This window comes from Euprymna scolopes, chromosome 28 (assembly GCF_053919585.1).
Source record: "Euprymna scolopes isolate OS-2025 chromosome 28, ASM5391958v1, whole genome shotgun sequence".
NCBI classification, from domain to species: Eukaryota; Metazoa; Mollusca; class Cephalopoda; order Sepiida; family Sepiolidae; genus Euprymna; species Euprymna scolopes.
Genome location: NC_136509.1, coordinates 39063873 through 39085947, shown reverse-complemented (window position 1 = coordinate 39085947; position 22075 = coordinate 39063873). Strand labels below are relative to the sequence as shown.

Sequence of the window (22075 nt, the reverse complement as noted above, 5' to 3'; positions counted from 1 at the left end):
ACCATACATCGAGAACATCAACAACATGACCTCTCACAACACTAAAGCCAACCTGATTGCTGCCATCTGCCGAGTATTCGCTGAGCTCCCACCAGTACTTGTGGAAAAGGCATGCTCCCAGTTCCGAGGCAGTGATTGAGGTTAAAGATGGTTACATTGAATAGATGTCAGCTCTACTACATAATCAAGTTACCTGAATTTATTTTTTCAGTAAAGTTTTAAAATAAAGCTGCAGTGTTGTTTTCTTTAAAGTGACAATTTTATCATTCTATTCTGCTTTGCAAAAGACGAATATATATGTGTATGTGTATTGAGAGCACCCTACTCAAGTGTTATGAATGGGGGTGTTGGCATAGCATAACTATTAACGCCTTGTGGAAGATTATGCCACAAGACGAATTTATATGAGTGTGTGTGGCATATGAATGACAGAAAATAGTGGAATAAAAGGGGATACTCACAGTTAACTTGACATAGACATTTTATTTACAAGTAGACAACACATAGAATCATACAAATTATATCTCTCAGTCTTAGTCTGATATTGATATTACTTTCACAGAAGTAATATATCTCTACTTTTATTTACATGCATTTAAAGTCATCCCCTTCCTTCGCACCTACCAATGTCTGTCTCAAAACATTTTTGCATCTCCATATGAGAATTCGCATAACTGAGTTAAAATGGGTGGGGAGGGGGGGGGAACGTAACTTCACCTGAAACAGAAAAGGAGTTTGTCAGCTTAAATTATATTTTATCATCTTAACATCTACCATGAAACTAACGAGTAGAGAAAGATTAGCAATGTATCTTCTGTGAGAAAGAGGCTGTAAGGAAGAGAAGAGGACTTCCCCTCCCCACTAGATCTTAAAATCGGTTTTATACTTTGTCAAGGCTAGAAAGGGAGTATTGGCAATAGTACTTCATTCATCATTGGGCTTACGTGACTCTTATACAGGTAGAGAAGTGCATTAGGAGTGAGATACTATTTAGAGCAATAGAATGATCCAACCATTTTTCCAGCGACTTTAGCAACACATTTAGTGTAAGACTTCTATTTCAAGTCTGAAATGAAGGTCAATTCTAGAAGCTTATCAAGGCAAGGGGTTTCTTCAAGGAGTGAGTCATTCATTTCAATTCAAGTGCAAAGTGGGGATATAAGCATTGGTGATGAAAAGAGAGAAGCTTGGTTTTAGAATTATTAAAAAGGTAACCAGCCACCTTTTTCTCCATTGCACTACATGCTCCAGATTCAAAATAAGAGAATTAGAGATTTTTTTTATATTCTCTTTTTTTTAATTTTCTTACTTTTTTAACCTGGGGATGGGGCATCCTACCAGATGCAAGACATTCACCTGCTATCTCGTATATTCCAGCCAAGAGATCTTTAAAAATTCTAACTATTTCTTTAAGTGCAATTGTTTGATTCTCTTCCACTTGGTTCATCAGGTATATTTGCTAGGTAGTTTTTGAAATTCTTTTTCATAAGTCCAGTTTCTTCTATAATTACTGGAATGATGGAGATCTTAAGATTCCAGTTTCATTCATTAATGTTCTTCAAAGTGTTGCTGTAGATGGCTGCATCATTTGCATAATTGTAAATGAATAATCTTAGAATGTGATTTGGGAGATCATTCAGGCATGCTGGCATTGATTCTATGTGCTTCAAAATTCTGCCCATCAATGAAAAAAAAAAGATTTTGATGGTTGATAAGACATTGATATATCAAAAATTATTGTTCTAGAAGTGAACTTCTGTTTATAGATTTCCTGATCATGTATGATATTACAGTCAGCACATCAGCTGTTGATCTTGCAAGACAAAATCCATATTGCTTGTAACTGAGCAGATTATTTTTTGTGAGTTGGTTGACAATTTATTGATTTATCATAAATTCAAATAACTTACTCATAACAAATAGGAGACTAATTGGTCTGTATTGAGATGTAGAAGACTAATCACCAATAATTTTTGATACTGGGCAAACTGACAATGTTTTCCAAGGTGATGGGAAGCACTTCTCCTTTAAAAAGTGATTGAACAGCTTTGTAAGAATAAAAGCTAGTTCCAGTTGCAACATCTTGAGTGGAATGTTGTCAGAACCAATTGCCTTGCTGGCATCAAGATTCTTGACTAGTTAGGCAACATCCTGGACAGATATATGGATGCCACTTAGAGTGCTTACTGTTACAGGGGAATAGATCCTGTTGTGATATATGATAGTGATGCATGGGCACTTAATAATGCATCAATAGAAAAGCTAACAATGGCACAATTCAAAATTGAATGCCTTGACAGAGTTCAAAATAGACTTCGTAGTCTAGTGGGGGATGCCCTTTTCTCTTCCTTGCAACCTCTTTTCCACAGAAGAGACATCGTGAGCCTGTCTCTGCTTTATCGTTATTTTAATGACAAGTGCTTGTCTGAGAGCGCCAATCTATGGTCCCCCCGGGATTGACTTTCATGAAAAACACTTGTCTAGCTGAAACCACTCTCAATAATTTCCCCCACTCTTTATCTGTGCCTAAACCTAGGCGTAGATTCTATGAACAGAGCTTCTTTCTTAGAACAGCACACCTGTAGAATTCTGTTCTGTTTTCCTGCTTTTCAACTGACTAAAATGTGGTCGTCTTCAAGTCCAACATGAACTAGTTCTTGATGAGCCGTCCCCCTAAGTAATCCAATTTACCAAATTTCTACTACTAACGATTACAATGTTTTCCAATTGACTACAGTACACTCACTAAACCTTATCCTCGAGTTGCCTCTGGGCCTTGATAAGTGATGACTCCTTTGTAAAAAAAAAAAAAAAAAAATTATGCTTGACATCAGTTTATGTGAAAGAAAAAAAAAAACAACTGGATCAGACAGCAAACTGGAGTACATGACATCACCACTATCATATGAATGAAAAAAACGTAGAAGGGCAAGTCCTCTTTTGAAATACACAGACAACAGGTGGACATACAGAACAACAAAACAGACCTTGAGGTAATGGAAAAGACCTAGAGGAAGGTCAAAAACTTGGAGAGCCAACCTGTCTAGCCAAGGATAAAATAAGGTGAAAGACACCAGGAATGATAAAAAAAAAAAAAAAAAATATGATGAATTAGCCTTAAATTGGAATGAACTGAATATATTTTTTTAAATGGAAATCGCTTCAGACAAGGCATGAAGCCATGCAGTGGTGTAGCAAAGGGAGGTGGGGCGGTCAGCCCCCAGACGGCATCTGCCAGGGGGTGACATTTTGAGAGAGTAAAAATAGAAAATAGAAAAAAATTAATAAAAGCTAACAAAAAAATCTGAAATTTTATACCAAAATGAGTCTGTAAGGTTGTAAAAAAATCAAAACTTTTGGAGGTATCGAAATCGGAAAAATACGTCCCGATTTTCCGATTCCAAAACCTATTTTTTAAAATTTTCATTATTGGTACTAAAGCTAAATATTTATTGTTTTTAAATAATCACTAAAACTAAAACGATAATAACATCAAAATAAAATGTAAATGTATTTTGCTTGTAAAACAACAAAAAAAAAAAAATGTGCATAAATTCTCTAGGTAACCTTTCAAAGAAAGCAGTTGATTTACATATTCCGAAAAATGTTGAAAAATTAAACAAAACATTTTTGTCAAGAAAAATATTTTCAAACATCATGGGTAATTAAATGGTGCAATGGGAAATTGAACACTGGAAAAAATTAGCAACAGGAAATTACGTAATTTTGGAATTGTAGAAACATTAAGCAACTACGAAATAAAAATCGACTGGAAACTTATTTGATTTCAAACAAGAGTAAATATTTAAAAATATGTATATTTCTGTGAGAGGCACTTGAATCGTATTTAAAACTATATCATCTTCAAGAATGGTCTTAAAATCTACCTTCCATAGATGCTTAACTTTCATACCTTGCCAAAATTAGTTCTCTGATATCTAATTTTCCTAAATTCAATTTAATTAAATTAAAAATATAAAAAGTGAATTTTAATGTTTTTGATTCATTTGGGATTTTATTGGTTTTTGTTTTGTTTTACTTAGATGGTGGGTTTTATCCAGTGTGCTCTTTGTCTGGTCCCCTAGCTAGCATTGGCAAAGTTTATAAGGAGTTATCAGAAATTGTGCTTACAAAAACAAACTTTTGATAATTTCAAAGTCTTAGCCTCAGATGAATTGGACAGTAATAAAATTAATGAATTCAAACCTTTCACATCTATATGCGACATGTGTTGGTTCATTTCTTAATTGATTTCTGTATTTGTTCAGATGAATTGAGTCTTAACAGGATTAGTAGATTCAAAACTTTTCACACCTATATTCAACAACACATGTTGGCTCATTTCTTCTTTGATTTCAGTTTATGTGTCTACTAAAACAAAATTTCTGAATAAAAGAAAACAGATTTTGATGGCAATATAAAGCAATAAAATCTCAGGCTACTAATAGAAATTATTTTTTATAATATTTTTGATTCCTTTGGTAATTTAGTTTTCAAGTTTCCTATACACTAAGAGGACACATAAAAGGCATTGAAAATTTGTCAATATAAAATATAAGTGCATTTTTAAACTTATTTTAAAGACATCCAAAATGTGTTTCATGAATTGAAAATTAATTACAGACATATTTTTATATTTTTGTTTCATGTTTAAACTTTTATTTTAATGTAATGCAAAAGTTCGAATTGTTTCCTTTATAAAAATTAAATACATTCTTTTATTAGGTAGAAGAGTTACTTATCCTGCCTTTAGCAACATTTGTTTTGTATTTACTTTAATCCCTTTTTTTTTTGCTTTCTTAGATAGACTTGAAAATCATCCACCAGGCGAGAAAAAATGAACAAAAAACTAAATTTAAGAATTTAGAATGGGGGTTAGTTTTACATGTACATTTAATGTAAAATAAACTTCCATGTTTATGCTATTTTAGTGTTTTAGTGTAATTGAGCAAAAAGTGGTTTTCTTGAAATATTTTTGTTGCTTTTTTTTTTTATGGAAAAGTGTTTTTTATGGAAGTTGAATTTTTGTAATTCTCCACCCTGCAAATCAAAATTAGTTTCAACATTGGAAACTTCAGTGCCCACAATACAAATTGTACTAGATTTGAAGAAAATATAATAAAAAAAGTTTTGCCATTCGATTTTTTATTATACATGAACCTCAACTTGGACGAAGGAGTTTGTTGTTAAGCATATAATTTTTTTTTTTCTTTTAAATCTTAAGTCATCCATTCTTTGGGCAATCTTGACTAAAGTCGCACACAAGATGGTGGCTGCGAATGGATGTAAAAAAATGGAAAAGAATGTAAATTTTAGCGAAACGAAATCAGCGAGTCAACTGCACAGCCTAGCAAGAAAAAAACAACAACAACTTGACTGCTGATAACAACAACTAACAATAAACGTGTTTTAATTTTTAACTACTCTGTACTTGTTATGAATATGTTAATAATGAAATGAAATAACTAAGAAATGTTTTTTGTTTCAACTAGATTGTAGTTTCACATAGCATTTTAATAAACAAAAAATACCGTAAAAACTGAAGTTCATTGTCCTTTTTCTGCATAATTACCAAAACAAAACAATGAAATGAAATGAAAATAATAAGAAACTTTTTTTTTTCTTTTTTTTTTTCCAAAATGGGTGAAATAATAAATAAACAAAAAACTAATGTTACCAAAGGCAAGCTAAATTACATTTTTATCTAACTAGATAAGTTTTTATATGTTTTAATTTTATTTTTTCACACTACTTTTATTCTTAACTAAAACTAAAAAAAAGACATCGAAATTACTTTGTTTGCTATTCTGGAAGAGTACATTAATTTTTAATTATTTCATTTCATTGTTTTTGCTTCATTTTTCATTTCATTGCTTTGTTTTGATGATTATGAATCAACTTTTATGCTATCTTTTGTTGATGAAATTGTTATATGAAACTACAGTTCTGTTTGTGAAACTACAGTCTTATTTAAGAAAAAAAAGTTTCTTAGTTTTTCATTTCATTGTTTTGTTTTAGTAATTATGCAAAGAAAGGACGATGAAATTCAATTTTTACGGTATCCGAAACTGGTCTAGTTGAAACTAAAAAAAAACATTTCTTATTCATAACAAGTACAGAGTAGTTAAAAATTAAAACACGCTAACTATTAGTTGTTGCTATCAGCAGTCGAGTTGCTGTTGTTGTTGTTGTTTATTTTTCTTACTAGGCTGTACAGTCGACTTGCTAATTTCATTTTGCTAAAATTTGTGTTCCATTCCATTTTTTACATCCGTTCATAGCCGCCATCTTGCATACGACTTTAGTCAAGATTGCCCATTACTTGTATTTTTCTATAATATTTTGTTAAATAAGGAAATACTTTGAAAAGTATTTAATAATTATTTTAATTATTTTGAGGGATTTATTTTACAATACACAGAGATTCGAAAAAATTGTAAAAAAATAAAATATACAACAAATAAATATTGCCATTGGCTATAAAAGTTACTTTGCAACCTACCTAAATCATTTATTGGTGTTTTAAAGTAGTTTTAAATGCAATGGATGTAAGGAGCTAATAAAAAAATACTACTTCACAAGTGTTAGATGGATGGATTTTGACTCAGAAAACAGCAATTCTTTTCCTCACATGGATTCAGTGAAGATTCTGAAAAGGTAGCTTGTGATTGGTTGTTTTTTCATCCAATCACAGGACACTGTTTCAATCCAATCAAGGATTAGTAAAGAAGAAATTATATTGTAGTAGTAGTGGTGGTAGTAGGAGGAGAAGGAGGAGGAGGATTACAACTTACCATTTTGAAGTTTTGGAGACGTTTGATTGCTTTTTTGCGTTCTTCTTGGATGAACTCTTGCTTGGAATCAATTTCTTCCTTTTGTTGTAGACGTTTCTGGAGAAAAGAAAGGATGATGCATTGATTACGTTATAATGAAGGAAGGAGAAAATATTGACAGGAAAGTCAGAGAGCAGGAGGGAAGAGGAGAAAAGAAGTAAAGGAGAAATGAGCAGAAAAGAAAGATCAGGTGAAAAAGAGGGAAGGATTGAGGATGGAAAATAAATGGAGGGGAGAGGAAAGAAAGAAAATGAAAGAAATGAAGAAATCACAATGAAAGGGAGAAAAGAAAGCAAGAAAAAAGGATGAATAGAGAAAAAGAAATGAGGAAAAAAAAGAGGGGAAAAGGAAAGAAAAGGATGGAGAGAGGACAGAAAGAAAAAGGGAAGGGAAGAAAGAAATGGGTAAAAGAAAAAGAGTGAGGGAAGAAAAAAAAGGAGAAGGACAGAAAAGAATGAAGAAAAGAGAAGGAACGAAAGGAAAAGCAGAAAGAAAGAAGGAAAGAAAGAAAGAAAGAAAAAGAGGAAAGAAAGGGAGTAAGGCAAAAAAAGAAAAATGGAAAAGAAAAAATGGTAGAAGAGAAAATTCAAGAAAAGAACAAAAAAATAGTGAAAGGTGGGATAAATGAAAGAAGAAGAAATAGAGAGAATAAAGAGGAAAGAAACAAAGGAGAGCAAGAGGAAGAAAGAAAGGTGGGAGGAGGAGGAAAGGGAAAAAAGAGGGAAGGAGAAAATAAAGGAGAGGAAAGAGAAAAGAAAGGAGGGGAAAGAAAAAAAAGGTAAGGAAAAAAGAAAGAAAGGAAGGGAAGGAAAAAAGAAAGGAAGGGAAGGAAAAAAGAAAGGAAGGGAAGGAAAAAGGAGAAAAGAAAGAAAAGAAGGGAAGGCAAAAAGAAAAAAGGAAGGGAAGGATGGAAGAAAGAAAGAAAGGGAAAAATGAAAGGAAGAAAAGAGGGAGGGAGAAGAAAGGGGTAGAAAGAAAAGAATGAAAAAAAGGAGGGAGAAGAGAAAGAGAAGAAGCAAGAGACAGGGGAGGAGGAAATAAATACCCTTTGTATTGAATGGTGCTGAAGATACTGGTTCTCCAGTTTGGATTTTTCTTCCTCTTTCAGATTTTGTTGCTTTGCAAGTGAAGCCTGGAAGACAAACAACAAAGACAAAAAAAATATTTTCAATTAGATTTGTTTATACTATACTGCATTAAAAACATCTTTTTATCTCTTAAATATTCATCATTTCATCTCTATTCTTATATAAAAGTCACTTTGTGTGAATGTATGAGTTCCTTCCTTATAGGTTCCAAAACAATCGAGCCTATCTTCTGCAAATTTCAAACAAAGGTAATTTATATCCCTGGCAGTGTTCTTAGATATGTTTTGTACAGAAATTCATCTGATAAGTATCGAAAATCGAAAAAATCCGTTCCTAAAAATAATCTTTCTTCTTTATAGATAAAAAATCATTTTTACAGGGCAATATTTTAGGTTGCACCGGTAAGGGAGATAATAAAATTTCAGCAAATCATTTCTTCTTAGAAAAGAAAAAAAAAAACCAGATTTGTTAACATCCGGAAACATAGCTCAGTAGTAGAGCATTTGACTACAGATCAAATGATCCCGTGTTCAATCCCAGGTGTACCTCACCATTGTATTTTAATTTTTTCTTAATAATGAATTCCATTTACAATAAAAGAAGAGGTATCATTTAAAGTTGCCGCAAATCATTTCTTTGTTTGCATATTCTAAAACTAAACATTAATCAGAAGTGACTTTTCCAGGGCATTAATTGTCAACCCCAAATATCAGCTGACATGATATTGTAAACAAACACAGATGGAATTTGATGAACTACGTTATCAGTATTATTTATTTTATTTTATTAATCAGTGGCAGTAGGCAGGCAGGCTCAAACCCATACCACGAAGGAGGAAAAGAATGTGAAAAAAAAAAAAAAAAAAAATGTGACGTCTTTGCCATTGCGTCCAATGCCAAACCGGAAGTGGGGAAGGTTTAAATCAAGGCAAGTCAATCGAAAAGAGGGGATAATTTTCGAAAATATCGGCAAAAAATGCGACCCTTCCTTGTAGAAAAGTGCCTAGTTGAGGATGAAGGAATTAATGTTTTTAGCCAATTTTTTTTATATTTGTTGTCCGAAGGGTTGAGCTTCAAAACGATACTGATCTTGTGAAAATCCGTTGCTTCTGTCGAAAGCTTTAGGAAGACATAGATACATACATTTAAGCAGGCAGGTGAGATTTATATAATAGATTAGATAATTTATTAATTTGTGAGACCATATGTACTACTCCGATCAATGTAAAAAGCACCGTGGAATTTCCACAGGCTCTGCTCATTATTAATATTTTCACTGGAAGCAAAACATGAAATAGTCATCAGATGCTAATAATGGGTGATTTTATTTTAGAGCCAGCAAATTTTAAACTAAAATAAATCACAGAAAAATATTTTTATCATAAAAATATGTGATCTATTCCAAAGATAAATTTTTGGGATTTATAATTTATTTACATTACACCCAATTGGACTTGAGTAAAATTTTAATCATGTGTATATGGTGTAATCTAGAGGTCCAATTTTCACAAACTCTATGCATATTAGCTGTATTTCAGCAATAATATGCCGAATGTTGTCTTCCAAGTGGTCTATTGTGTCTAGCTTATCAATGTAGACATGGAACGTTACAAATCCCCAAAGAAAATAATCTAATGGGATTAAATTGCATGAACGAGGTGGCCAGTTGGCAGATCCATTTTGTAAAATTATTCGTTCATCAAATATTTCTCTCAGTAAATTGATCATATCACACGCTGTGTGGCAAGTGGCTCCATCCTGCTGAAGCCACATGATGAATTGCCAAACCAAGCTGATCTCAAAATGACCAAAAGTTGTCAAATCTGAATTTTAAGAAAATAGAGTTGTCAATTTAAAATTTGCACCTCTAAAAAAAAAAAAAAAAAAAAAAAAAAAAAAAAGACACACACACACACACCCTATATTAAAAGAGGGGAAAAGGAAGGGAAGTACAATTTTTTTTTTTAATTCTAATTATAATGGTTAAGAGACAGGTTCAATCCTTGGTCAATTCATACAAAGTATGATATAAAAATGCTCAACAAAAACTTGTTTCCCTCACCTTTTTATTCCGTAAATTGGCTTTTCTTTGGTTAATCTTATTGAGCCGTTCATTATACTGGATCAGCTTTGGATCTATCGATGTCGCCTGTTCCTCAGGTTCCTGATACTCTTGCATACTCTCAGTGTCTTCAAAGGCATCGTAGAAAATCCCACCTTCCTCTACATCTGATAAAAGAAACAGAAATAATTTGTTAAATTCAATCTCTTTCGTATAGATCGAAATCTTTAAAATATCTTATATTGTAATAGATTTAGTTATGGTTTCCTAAGTTTGGAAAATAAGCATAGAAGATAGTGGCTTTGATTCCCAGGATTAATTTTGAGATATAACAGATAAAAAAAAATTATTAAAAAAAAAAAATCGCTCCAGACAAGTTGTGAAGCCATTTGATGCAAAGAACTTATAAAAATAGGCATCTTCTGTTACAAAGACAGAAGATGCCTATTAGCCTTTTGAGGCATAAAAAAAAAACACTAAGTTCAGCATTTGTCCCCCCTCCCCCCATTTAGCCCGAAAAGTCCTCAAGACCTTAACATATTTAAATTTGAGTTCAGCACTATTCAAAAGCTAAATAGACGTACACAGAAAATTTTGGACAAATATGGTAAAATAGCCCCAAAAATGGAGTGTTTTTATTAGCCCTAAAAGAGCCCCTGGGGCACACCCAAGAGTTATCGCAAAGTATAGACAAACAAAATTATATAGAAATCATTTAGTTACAACTTTTCAGAAAATTTTATAAAAATTCAGGGCATCAATTTTTTTAATAAGCATAAAAGTGTCAATTTTAGCCATTTTAACCTGAAAGGCACTCCGGAGGGGGGGGGGAGGAGTTTTCTTAGAAAATCTGTTCTGTTACTTTTTTACTCGTATCATGTTTAATGTTTGTGCTAAATTTTAAAAAATTCCAAGGCATAGTTATTGAGAAAAGTGCAGATAGACGAACGGACAAGGGTGAATTTACAGGTCCCCCCCTTTTGTTAGTGGACCAAGACTGATACTAGCAGCATCACACCTGAGAGAGAGAGAGAGAGAGAGAGAGAGAGACAGACAGACAGAGAGAAGTTGCAGAAAAGAAATAAAGAAATAATAATAATAATAAATTTGATTTTTAATCCATCCATATCACTTCCTCTCGTGTTTTCTTTTGCCTTTCCCTATCAACTGACCCTGCTACCTCAACTATTCTACATCTACTAATCCAAACACTTTTATCTATTCTTTCCATGTGGCAATACCAACAGAGTCTACTGTTCTACACACATCTCTCTATACTTCCCAGATTGCATCTTTTGAAGTTGTCAAATCTAAGTCTGTTTTTAAAACTTACATTACACATCCATCATTCTCATATCGTTTCTCTCCATGCAACACATGTCCTCAACCCTCAAAACTTACTATATATATATATAAGTTTGGAAAATATATATGGCAATTAAGCTACACAGAATTTTTAGTGTTTCATCCTTGTGAGGATTCATCAGGCTACTGCAGATATATAATTCAAAATTGGCATAATGGAAACATATTAAAGGTATTTGCAGCTTCTCTTCCAATTTTCGGATTTTATACATGTCAAATCACGCTTTATTTCCTTTTGACGGATTGATTGTTGCTATTTCTTCTGATGAGTTAAGGGCATAATAGATTCACTGATTGATATAATAATTAAGTGATTGATTTTGAGCTACGAAACAGATACTGTCAAGAATTGTAAATGTCAACTGAATTAAAGGAATGAATTATAAGATGGTCAACATCATGAATTTTGGAATATAGTTTTTTATCATTTATTCATTATAAATATAAATATATATATATATATATATATATATATATATATCCTTCTATCCTATTTATTTTCAATATAAATAAAAGAGATGTATGTACATGTGTGTTTTTTGTCATTTATTCATTATATATATATATATATATATATATATATATCTCCTTCTATCCTATTTATTTTCAATATAAATAAAAGAGATGCATGTACACGTGTGTTTAACCGATAAACTCTTAAACTACTTGTCACATAACACTGAAATTAACAGGAAATAATAATCGTGCACCAAGAATGGTTTATAATGAGTAAAATCTTTGTTTGGATGGATGAATAACGCATACAGAAATATGTTGGCAAATTGAAATGCAAAATTCACACATCACATTTCGTAAGCTGAAAATTTTGTAAGCAGAGTCTTTTGTATCTATGAGGTTCCACTGTACTAGGCGCTGTATGTGCTCACTCCTTATCTCGGCATTGTTCTCAGTCATCCTGAACTTCTACTCACACTGAAATTAAAACAATGCCGACTCAGAAGAGGTGTGGTTGGCGACTGCACAATTCTTGCCACAAAAATTTCATGCGCAGACACCTTTCAGTGAGTATCCATAGTCTGTCAAAATTGAATGGAGTCTTTTTTTTTTTTTTTTTAAATTTCTGTAAGTTTCTAGAGTGAGAGAAATGAAAAGCAGGGAGGAAATTCAAAAGGCTAACAGTTTGAGAAAAATAGTTATGAGAGAAGAAAGCTTTCTGACATCCGGGGACTTCTGCAGTGAAGAAGTGGGATTTAGCTGGTTGTTGAGTCTGTCAAGAGTATGTATGTTGAGGGGGTACAAGTACTACAACTTCATTGGAGCACATTTCATTAAAGTAAAGAAGGAGGAGGAGGAGGAGGAGAGAAAAGTATTTTACATAAGGAGGAGGAGAGAAAAAGTATTTTACATAAGGAGGAGGAGAGAAAAAGTATTTTACATGAGGAGGAGGAGGAGGAGGAGGCGGAGGCGAGAAAAAGTATTTTACATAAGGAGGAGGAGGGGGAGGAGAGAAAAAGTATAAGGAGGAGGATAAGAAGAAGATGCTTATTTAGACTTACGCTTATTTGGGAAAATAAAAATAAAGAAACACTTTTATGGTGTACCTACTTGTCACGACATAAAGATGTCATATTCCAAAAATCACAAAGATTGATCAAGCAGTTTTTTTTTTGTGATTTTTAGCGATTAGAGAGTTTTCATTATTTTGAATACAAACATAATTTAAAGCATGGTGCCGGCATTTTCTTCTATCCAGCTCATCAGAAAATTTGATTTTCTTATTTAAGAAAAAAATACTACTTTATCAAATTACGTGATTTTTGGAATATGCCATCTTTGTTCCGTGATGGGTATGTAATGCATCATAAAGACTTTTCTGCATTTTCTTTACTTAAAACTTTCATTATAAATGGCAAACATTGAGAAAAGTATTTAACATGAGAAGAAGAAGAAGAAGAAGAAGAAGAAGAAGAAGAAGAAGAAGAAGAAGAAGAAGAAGAAGAAGGGAAAGAATTAATGCAGAAATCAAATTGAAAAGTGAATTTTAAAAAATGGAAAGTAATGAAATGAAATAAAGTTGTGTTTACCGGATCTTTGTTTCACCACATGTGACCAGAAATCCAATAATACATATTTGCAAGTGAGAAATGAATATCTTAAAACAGAAAAAAGAGAGGGATTTCTGTTTTTTGGATTTTTTTTTTTTTTTTTTTTTTTTTAGATGAGAGTCATGTCTTATCAAGGCATGAAAGCCACTCAAGAATAAAAGTTATTTCAACTGGGAAGCAGGCTAGTAGAACAAGTGTTCCACATGCAGCAGTTCTGAGTAAAAAACTTTGTTCATGGAATCTGCGTTTAGATTTAGGCACAGTTAGAGTTTGTTTTAATAAAGCAGTTGACCTTTTAGGTGACTGAATCTTGCGAGGAACAGGAGTGTTTTCATTTCCTACCTTGTGCTTTTTGCTTAATCGCATCAATATGCGTCTTGATAAGAATAGCTTCCTCGCCAAGAACACTGACATTGATGTCATAGATTTTCAGCGTCCATTTATAGACTTTCTTTTCAAGTTGTTCCAATTCCATTTCTGCATCTGCATGTTCTTGTACGAAGGCAATCTGAAATGACCAAAAAACAAAACTACAAAAACAAGAACATAAATCAGTCGACAACATAAGAATGGGCCGAAGTTTTATCTGGACCTTACTTCCCCATATTGTATGAAGTATTTCCATAGTTATGCCATGGAAACAAGGATAACTTAATAAATATTTATCTGAATAAAATTTTGAATGGTGGTTAACGTTATTAAAGAGCATCAAATCTATAGATCAAATTTGGAAAAATCAGAAGTCGAAATTTTGTCAAATTTTTAATCATGACAAAATTTATTAATGTAACATTAATATAATGTGGGACTTCATTGGTTATAATATGGGACAAGTAGCAAGTCCCTACGATGAACAGAATTGAAGTGTAACTTTCACCTTTTGTGTTACCTTGATTTTGACCAAAATATCCTTAAATTAAGTCAGTTCTATGTTAGACTACGGCTGTTATTTTGGCCAAGTTTGGTGACGATTGGTCAAACTATGTGGATGCTAATCTGTACACAAACAAACTTGACTGAAAACATAATCCTCTTTGGCAGAGGTAATTTTTTTTTTAAATGATTGATTGAATATATTTTGAAATATCTAAAATCATTTTTAGTACCCAGTGACACCAGAATAATAGCAATTATATTATCTACTTTATAGATTTGATGATCTCATTTTTTTTTTTAATGCATATGAAAAGTGATAGCCTCTGTACAACAGAAGATACAAGTGTATCTTTATAAGATCAAAATTCTATTTATCACGTTTTATTTGACTATGAAACAATTCATTTTAAAATGGCTAATATCATAATTTTTGGCACTCACTGACACTAGATTATCAGTAATTTTTTGCAATGATTGCAAAAAAAAAAAAAAAAAAAAAACTAAAATTCTATGGTGGTTTACCAACCATTTTTCTTTGTTCTTACAGCAAGAACAAATAAAATGAACGTTTTTAAAAGTTTTAATTTATTTATTGTAACAATTTAATCAGTGCAAATAATTCAATTTTTTTAAAAAGTATCACTGAAGGACAAATCCAGTGAAAATAAAAATGACAATACAACTGAATTTTGGTTGCTACAAAGTGCGTCAATTTTGTAGTATTAACCCCCTCCCCTCCCTTGATTAGATGGTTGAGTGAAACCATGTTTAATACTAATTAAACATGCCCGCTGGGAAGGGTATCATCCTAATAATTGTGAATAAGCAATCAGTACAATAGTTCAGACCCCAAATAATCTAATGCAATTTAAAAAAAAAATAAAGCTAGGGAATAAATCCGGTGAAAGTAGAATTTTTTTTATGGAAATCACTCCAGACAAGACATGAAGCTATTTGATGTAAAAAACTAACAAGAATAAAAAAAAGGATGTGGCGCTCCTACAGAATTGGGACGAGATTTTCGATAAATGGAGTTTTCAGATAAAAACAATAATTTCAACTGATTTTTTTTTGTCACTTGTAATAATTTACAATGGTAGATTCCGAATTATGCAGTCAAAATTACCCGAATATTACTGAATTATTAAACAAAACATCTTTAATTGTGTTAGCAGGTGAAAATTTTCTGCCATCTTGTTTAAATCAAAACAGAAATTTATCCCGCTTTTGAATTCTCCTGTGTTTTACGGTCGTTTTCATCAAATTCTATTTTCTTTAATAAATAATTTTCTACCTTATCGATTTTCATAATTTTTGGATATAATCATGCCCTCATGTCAATGCAGGAGATCTGCGAGGGTTTCAGGAGCAATTATTGAAGCGCTTCACCCAACTACCCAGACTCAAGGAGTTTGGCAGCTATTTGGAGTGGCTAGCTGTGATAGTCCAATCACAGAGCATGAGATCATTATTGCATTGAAGCTAGTCGACTAAGTCTCCAGGAATTGATGGTCTTCCCTACGAATTGTCGCCCATATTGAAGAATGTGTTCTACCATTGGTTTGCTTAGAGCTCCATTCCTGGGTAGGTAACAAAAAGATTGATCACATTGCTGAAGAAAGGTCAACGGCATGATGGGAATGAAAATTTAGAAGACTACAGGCCCTTGACTTTGCTAAACCAAAGTTATAGATTTTGTCAAGAATTCTTGCAAATCGCTTGCAGGCTACCATCACTTACTTGATCAAACCACACCAGAGAAGGAGAGATCAATTCAAGACAATCTACATTTGATCTGCACGACTATGGAGGAAATAGAAGACAACAAAGATCAATTTAGATCAGTCCAAGGCTTCCAATAAGGTCGACCATCATTTCCTGGGATCTGTTTTAGAGGCCGCTCGTTTTAATCCAGACTTCAAGTAGGTTTCTGTTCTATACCACAAGCCAGTGGTAGCAGTGCAAATCAACGGTAGGCTCTCAGAGTCATTTGCCATCTCTCAGTCGGTGCATCAGGACTGCCCGCTGTCGCCTCTGCTCTACGTCCTGGCATTGGAACCCCTTTTTTGCAAGTTAAGGGACGAAGCAGTTACGCCAGTCCTGCATGGAATAGCTCTCCCTGGCGGCACGCATGCCAAAGTTTCCACATTCGCCAATGACATCAGCATTCCATGTTGATCCGCACAGACATTGAGGCGGTGACCAAGGTGCTTGCTTGCTACAAAAAGGTCACAGGGGCCATTTTTAACCAAAGCAAGTTTGTTGGCCTACAATTAGGAGCCTGGAGTGGTGAATCCATGCTTCCAGGCATATTCAGCTTTGCATTCTGGCTGTCTAGTTTGAACTGGGTCTACAGTTAGATGAGAACTGATTGGAAGTACAAACAAAGATCGAATCATTGATGGAGACTTGGATTCAAAGGAGATTGTCCTTGAAGGGTCGAGCGGAGGCATGCGCCACTTATGTCTTCCCGCTCATCCTTTACCGTTTTTTTTTTTTTTTTTTTTTTTTTAACACAGTGATCACCACTTATCAAGGCCCGGAAGCCACTCAGGGATAAGGGTTATTGCAAGTACATTACGTTAGTGTGGAGATTTGATTAGTGTTTACTTAAGGGGGCGGTTCATTAGGAATTTGTTAGCATTGGACTTGAAGACATCCAAGTTGTAGTCAGGTGGGAAGCAGGCAGATGGAACAGAGTTCCACAGGCGTGCAGTTCTAAGAAAGAAGCTTTGTTCATGGAATCCACGTTTTGATTTAGGCACAGATAAAGAGTGAGGGAAATTTTTCACAGTGGATTCAGCTAGACGGGTGTTTTTCATGAAAGATTGGCAAGGGGGGGGCAGAGATTGGAGTTCAGACGAGCACCTGCCATGAAAATAACGATAAAACAAGGATAGACTCGCAACGTCTCTTCTGTGGGAGAGAGGTTGCAGGGTAGAGAAAAGTGCATCCCCTACTAAGCCACAAAGTCTATTTTGTACTCTGTCAAGGCAGGATAGGCTATTTTTAGCAGCTCCTGTCCAGATATGGTAACAGTATTCCATCCTTGAACATACTTGGCTTTTATATAGATAAAGAATTGCATCAGTAGTGAGATATCTTCTGGAGCGGTAGAAGGATCCCACCATCTTTCCAGCGACCTTGGCAACAGACTTGATGTACGTGTTCCATTCCAGATCAGGAGTAAAGGTCAAAACCAGAAGCTTGTCAAAACACGGGGCCTTTCCCAGACGAGAGCCATCCATCCCAATTGATGCCAGATGGGGATCAGAGCGTTGATGATGTAAGGATAGGAGTTTGGTTTTAGATGCATTAAAGGTAACCAGCCACATCTTCCCCCACTGAACCATGCGCTCGAGATCGGAGGAGAGAGAATCAGAGAGAACTTTGTCATTTACAGCCTTTGATGTGTTGCCGTAGATGGTCGTGTCATCAGCATAGATGTCAACGAATGATTTAAGTATGTGTTTAGGGAGGTCATTGATGTAGATCAGGAAGAGAGTTGGGCCCAGGATTGACCCCTGAGGGACTCCAGCATTAATACTGCAGGCCTCCGATTTTTGTCCATCGACCACTACTCTTATGAGCCTATCGGAGAGAAATGATTTAATGATTGAGAAAACATTTCCAATTATACCGTAGCTGGAAATCTTGTGAAGTAGACCCTATGCCATACCTTGTCGAAGGCCTTTGATATATCAAGAGCAATTGCCCTAGAATTTGTATTGCCCCTGCTTGCAAAACACCACTAAGCTTTCACAGAGCTCCTCTCCTTGCTTCTTTGGGAGAAAGGAAAGCACTATGTTCGTAAGAAGGTCTGTACTCAAAGTCCGAGCAAGGGAGGTCTGGGATTGCCTGATCTCAAATGTCATAGACATGTCGAGAGGTTGGCTTTTCTAGGTCATTCACTAGAGGAGGACGTTCCATGGATCCCTGCAGTTGGAAGTGCCTTTCCCAACCTCAAACCTGAGCTCTCAGTTAAAGGCTGTCATAGCCTGAGGGGAGGAATCAAAGTTCTTTGCCAAATGCTGAGCTGTGCTTAGAGCTGTGCCAGGGACCAGTGTCCTCTCACAGCTTAGGAAGAAACTTTATCAGACACATGGTGGGTACCGTTTCGGATCCCATTCAGGAGCAGCTGGGATGATCAGAGGATGAGATCAGCTCACATTGGAATTGGGCACCAGGACGGGACTTTTTCAATAATTCTGAATTTTCCGTGACTTGGCGACTGGTCTGCAATGCACTGCCTCTCCTTGACAAACTTCACAAAGAAGACAAAAAGATCACTCCCTGGTATCCGTGCTGCAATGACCATGAAATTGAAATGGTCGAGCATGCCTTTTTTCTATTGCAGCCAATTTCGGGGACTCATGGAGTATGTCAAAGAGGTAGCGGCTTGCATTGATGCTAAGCGCCCGCTTTTCCTTGACACCACAAACATTATAAACGATATTGATCCGCCACTGTCTAGGAAGAAAAGAATCGTTTTTCTGGCTATTCTAGCAAGAATAGTGACATGGATCACCTGCATCAAAAAAGTCTACGAGAGGACATCTGTTCCAGATCGTGATATGATTGTTTACTTTAAACATCTGCTTAAAGTGAAAATCAAATGCGATTGCAGGAGGTTGCTTTGAATGGATTTCAATAAGAGGTGGGTGCATAACACTAGTTTATGTATCTGTCGAGGTGTCATACATGGTCCTAGGTAATTCGGAACCTATCCCATAGAATAGCATAGTTTTAAAAAGACTATTGGCTGGTGGTACAAATGAGATCCCATTCCTGTTTTGTTTTTAATACTAGAGAACCTCCGAGATTGCTCAACTCATGCATCCCTTTCTTTTGCCCCCATCCTGGTCTTCCCTCATTCAGAGATCACCTTCCACCCCCACTTTCCCCACATCCTCTAGTAAATCACCCCAATCCCACCTCAAGATCAACCTGCTTGTTTCCAAGAAAACAGTGGGCGATCTAATACTTAGTCGAAGGTAGGAGGTACTTTACTAACACACCCCGATAGGCATTTTGCTCAGTTTTCAACGTATACTTTTTGTGTTTTTCTTAGATCTTCCCACTCCCTATTAATCACTGGACTGTTATCAATCATTGAACTTTCACGCAAAACAAATCACTGAACTTTACAAATTCACATGAACAATTTTTTCATATCCAAATAAAGTTTATTTTTATACATATACACACACACATATATATATACATACATATACATATATATACATACATATATATACATAAATACATATATACATATACATATACATACATAAATACATACATATACATATATATACATATACACATACATATGCATATATATACACATATATATATATACATATACACACACATATATATATATATATATATATATACATATACACACATACATATATATATATATATATATATAAAATGTTCTTTAACACACACGCATACATGTACATAATTTTTATGAAACGCTTGGGTAATTTCTTAAATAGGTTTAACTCCACGGAGTGAATGTGGTATTGTGGTGAATGGTGCCAGCTAAGAGTAATCTTCAAAGTTTTATAGACCAATTAGAAAAACCCTGTACTCATCCCCTCTCCCCCAATTTTCTTATAGGTTTCATGCCTAAGTTTCTTGTTTGTTATCTTTTACATTTTTTGTATCATAACTTGTAAATTTTTTCAGGCAATAAACTATATATACAAGATCACAGTGTAGTATCTGCTCTGATGCTGCACTTCACCTTTTCTGTTCTCGGTCAGTGGAAAAGAAATCCTTCATAACTGAGACAATATTGTCCAAAGTGCACCTTTTGGGGGAGCTGAATTTTCCCCACATTAAAAACTGACCTTGTATCTAACTCTGCCCTCATGAGAAGGCAAGTAAATAAGAACAAAAACATTGCCTACAGTGAAGAGTATCAGTTTAACAACTGAATAGCAAATTATAGTTTGTTTTTTTTTATTACTAGAACTCATATTGCAAATATGATTTAAGTTTTTATTTCAATGCAATAATTATATATATAAATACATCTCCACATAAGTAACACTGGATAAATACTGCTTGTCTTTTATATAAAACTGATTGTACCTACCTGGCGTTTTTTGGTATCTTTTTTTTTTTACTTTCATTTTTGTTATGGATTTTTTCTTTCTTTCTTTTTAACTATGCCATTTGTTTTTTTGTTTTTTTTGTTTTTTTTTGGGGGGGGTTATTTCCTATTTTCTTTTATTTTTCTAAATAGGACTTTACAAGTTAAATTTAATTATTATTGTATAATTTGGTCATAAATTCTTAAATCATGTTTGCTCAGACTTCTGTCTATTCCCCCCCCCTCATACTATTGACATTTATCCATAATCTTTCTCAATTATTCAGTAGTCAACCCTATTTCTCATAAACTTGAATTAACTTAGTTCTCTCCATAATAGCACAATTGCAGAACGTTTTAAAGCAATCAGTGCAACAGTTCACACCAAAAAATAATTCAATACAATTAAAAAAAAAAAGAAAAAAAGGATTCAATACAGCTAAAAAAATATAATTCTATGGAATAAATACAGTGAGAATAAAAATCACACAATTTGTTACAATAAAGTTAGCTAGTGTGAATTATGACAAGGGTCATACCGGGTGCATGATAACTCAAATTTGCAAAGGGAAATCGTTCCCAGGATTGAGTCAAATATGGCTGACATCTAAGGTCAAAGCTAAAGGACAGACAAAACAGAAGGAGATGGATGACAAATGATGTCTCGTTTTTCTGAGCTGAAAGAAACAAAGATTTTCTTTGTGGAAGCTGTGCAAAGAGGACATCGCCAATAATGTAGACGGCTTTGATGATCAGGATGCAAAATGTTATTTTAATGTTTGCACGCGTGTGTCACTCATTTCAGTTAAGGTGGGATATAACTAAATCTAATATATATAAAAGGCTATAATCTCTGTCTGTCTGTCTCCATATTTCAAACTTTATCTCCTCTGAAACTAAAAATCGCAGAGCAGCACTAGGAGCTTCAAATAATTGGATTTTTATGGACCATTCTTTTATGGTTCTTTAACTGGTTAAAATAATTTATAAGAGGTCAAAAAGAGGTCAAAATTAAAAAAAATGTTATACATTTTGTACATTCATCTTAGTTTATTTTTGATCATTTCATATGCGTATTACGTTGGTACAGTGGTAACGTCACCAGTTTTAAATGGTACAGTTTTGCTTTCGGGTTCGATTCTAGCTGATGGCACCCAAGTACTCTTTTTACTTTGGAAATCACAACTATAATAATATATATGAAATCTGGACAAATTAAAAGATAATATTTAAACGTATTTTATGACAGAGCAAAGCCCCCCCCCCGCTAGTAATTAGCTAAGAGAACATTAGTCTCTCTCTCTCTCTCTCCCCTGAATCAATTCTCTCCAAAATAAAACCTTAAAAAAAAAAATCTCAATGAATGTCTCCCTCATATCTTTCCTACATGAAAAGAATTTTATTCACCTTAGTTAATCAAGATAATCTTGTGTAATTTAATTACAATTAATCTCATTAAAATCACAAGTAAAAAAAAAAATGTTAGGGGCGTGTCATGTTTTCAAATATTATCTAAGTACCCAACTCTCTTATTGTGGAACTTTTTTTTTGTATTATTTGAATTCTTTGGACTACTATTCTTGAATGTTATTTTCACAATGTTTCGGTAAATGTAACCTCCGACCATCTTCAGGTGTATCTTGTTAAACTTCACTGGTAGTTTAAAATCAATAAATA

General features: G+C 33.9%; 1 protein-coding gene across 2 annotated transcripts in view; it reads right to left on the bottom strand.

Annotated features, from left to right (window-relative positions):
* The window catches only part of LOC145249579 (junction-mediating and -regulatory protein-like), a 141619-nt gene that overhangs the window by 15389 nt on the left and 104155 nt on the right, over positions 1-22075 (bottom strand). For both annotated transcript variants that reach the window (XM_080111278.1, XM_080111277.1), the window contains exons 5-8: positions 13756-13921; positions 9983-10149; positions 7879-7965; positions 6795-6890 (exon numbers count right to left, since the gene is read on the bottom strand). In XM_080111278.1, the coding sequence (XP_079967404.1) occupies positions 6795-6890; positions 7879-7965; positions 9983-10149; positions 13756-13921 (516 nt within the window). The remainder of the gene's footprint in view (positions 1-6794; positions 6891-7878; positions 7966-9982; positions 10150-13755; positions 13922-22075) is intronic.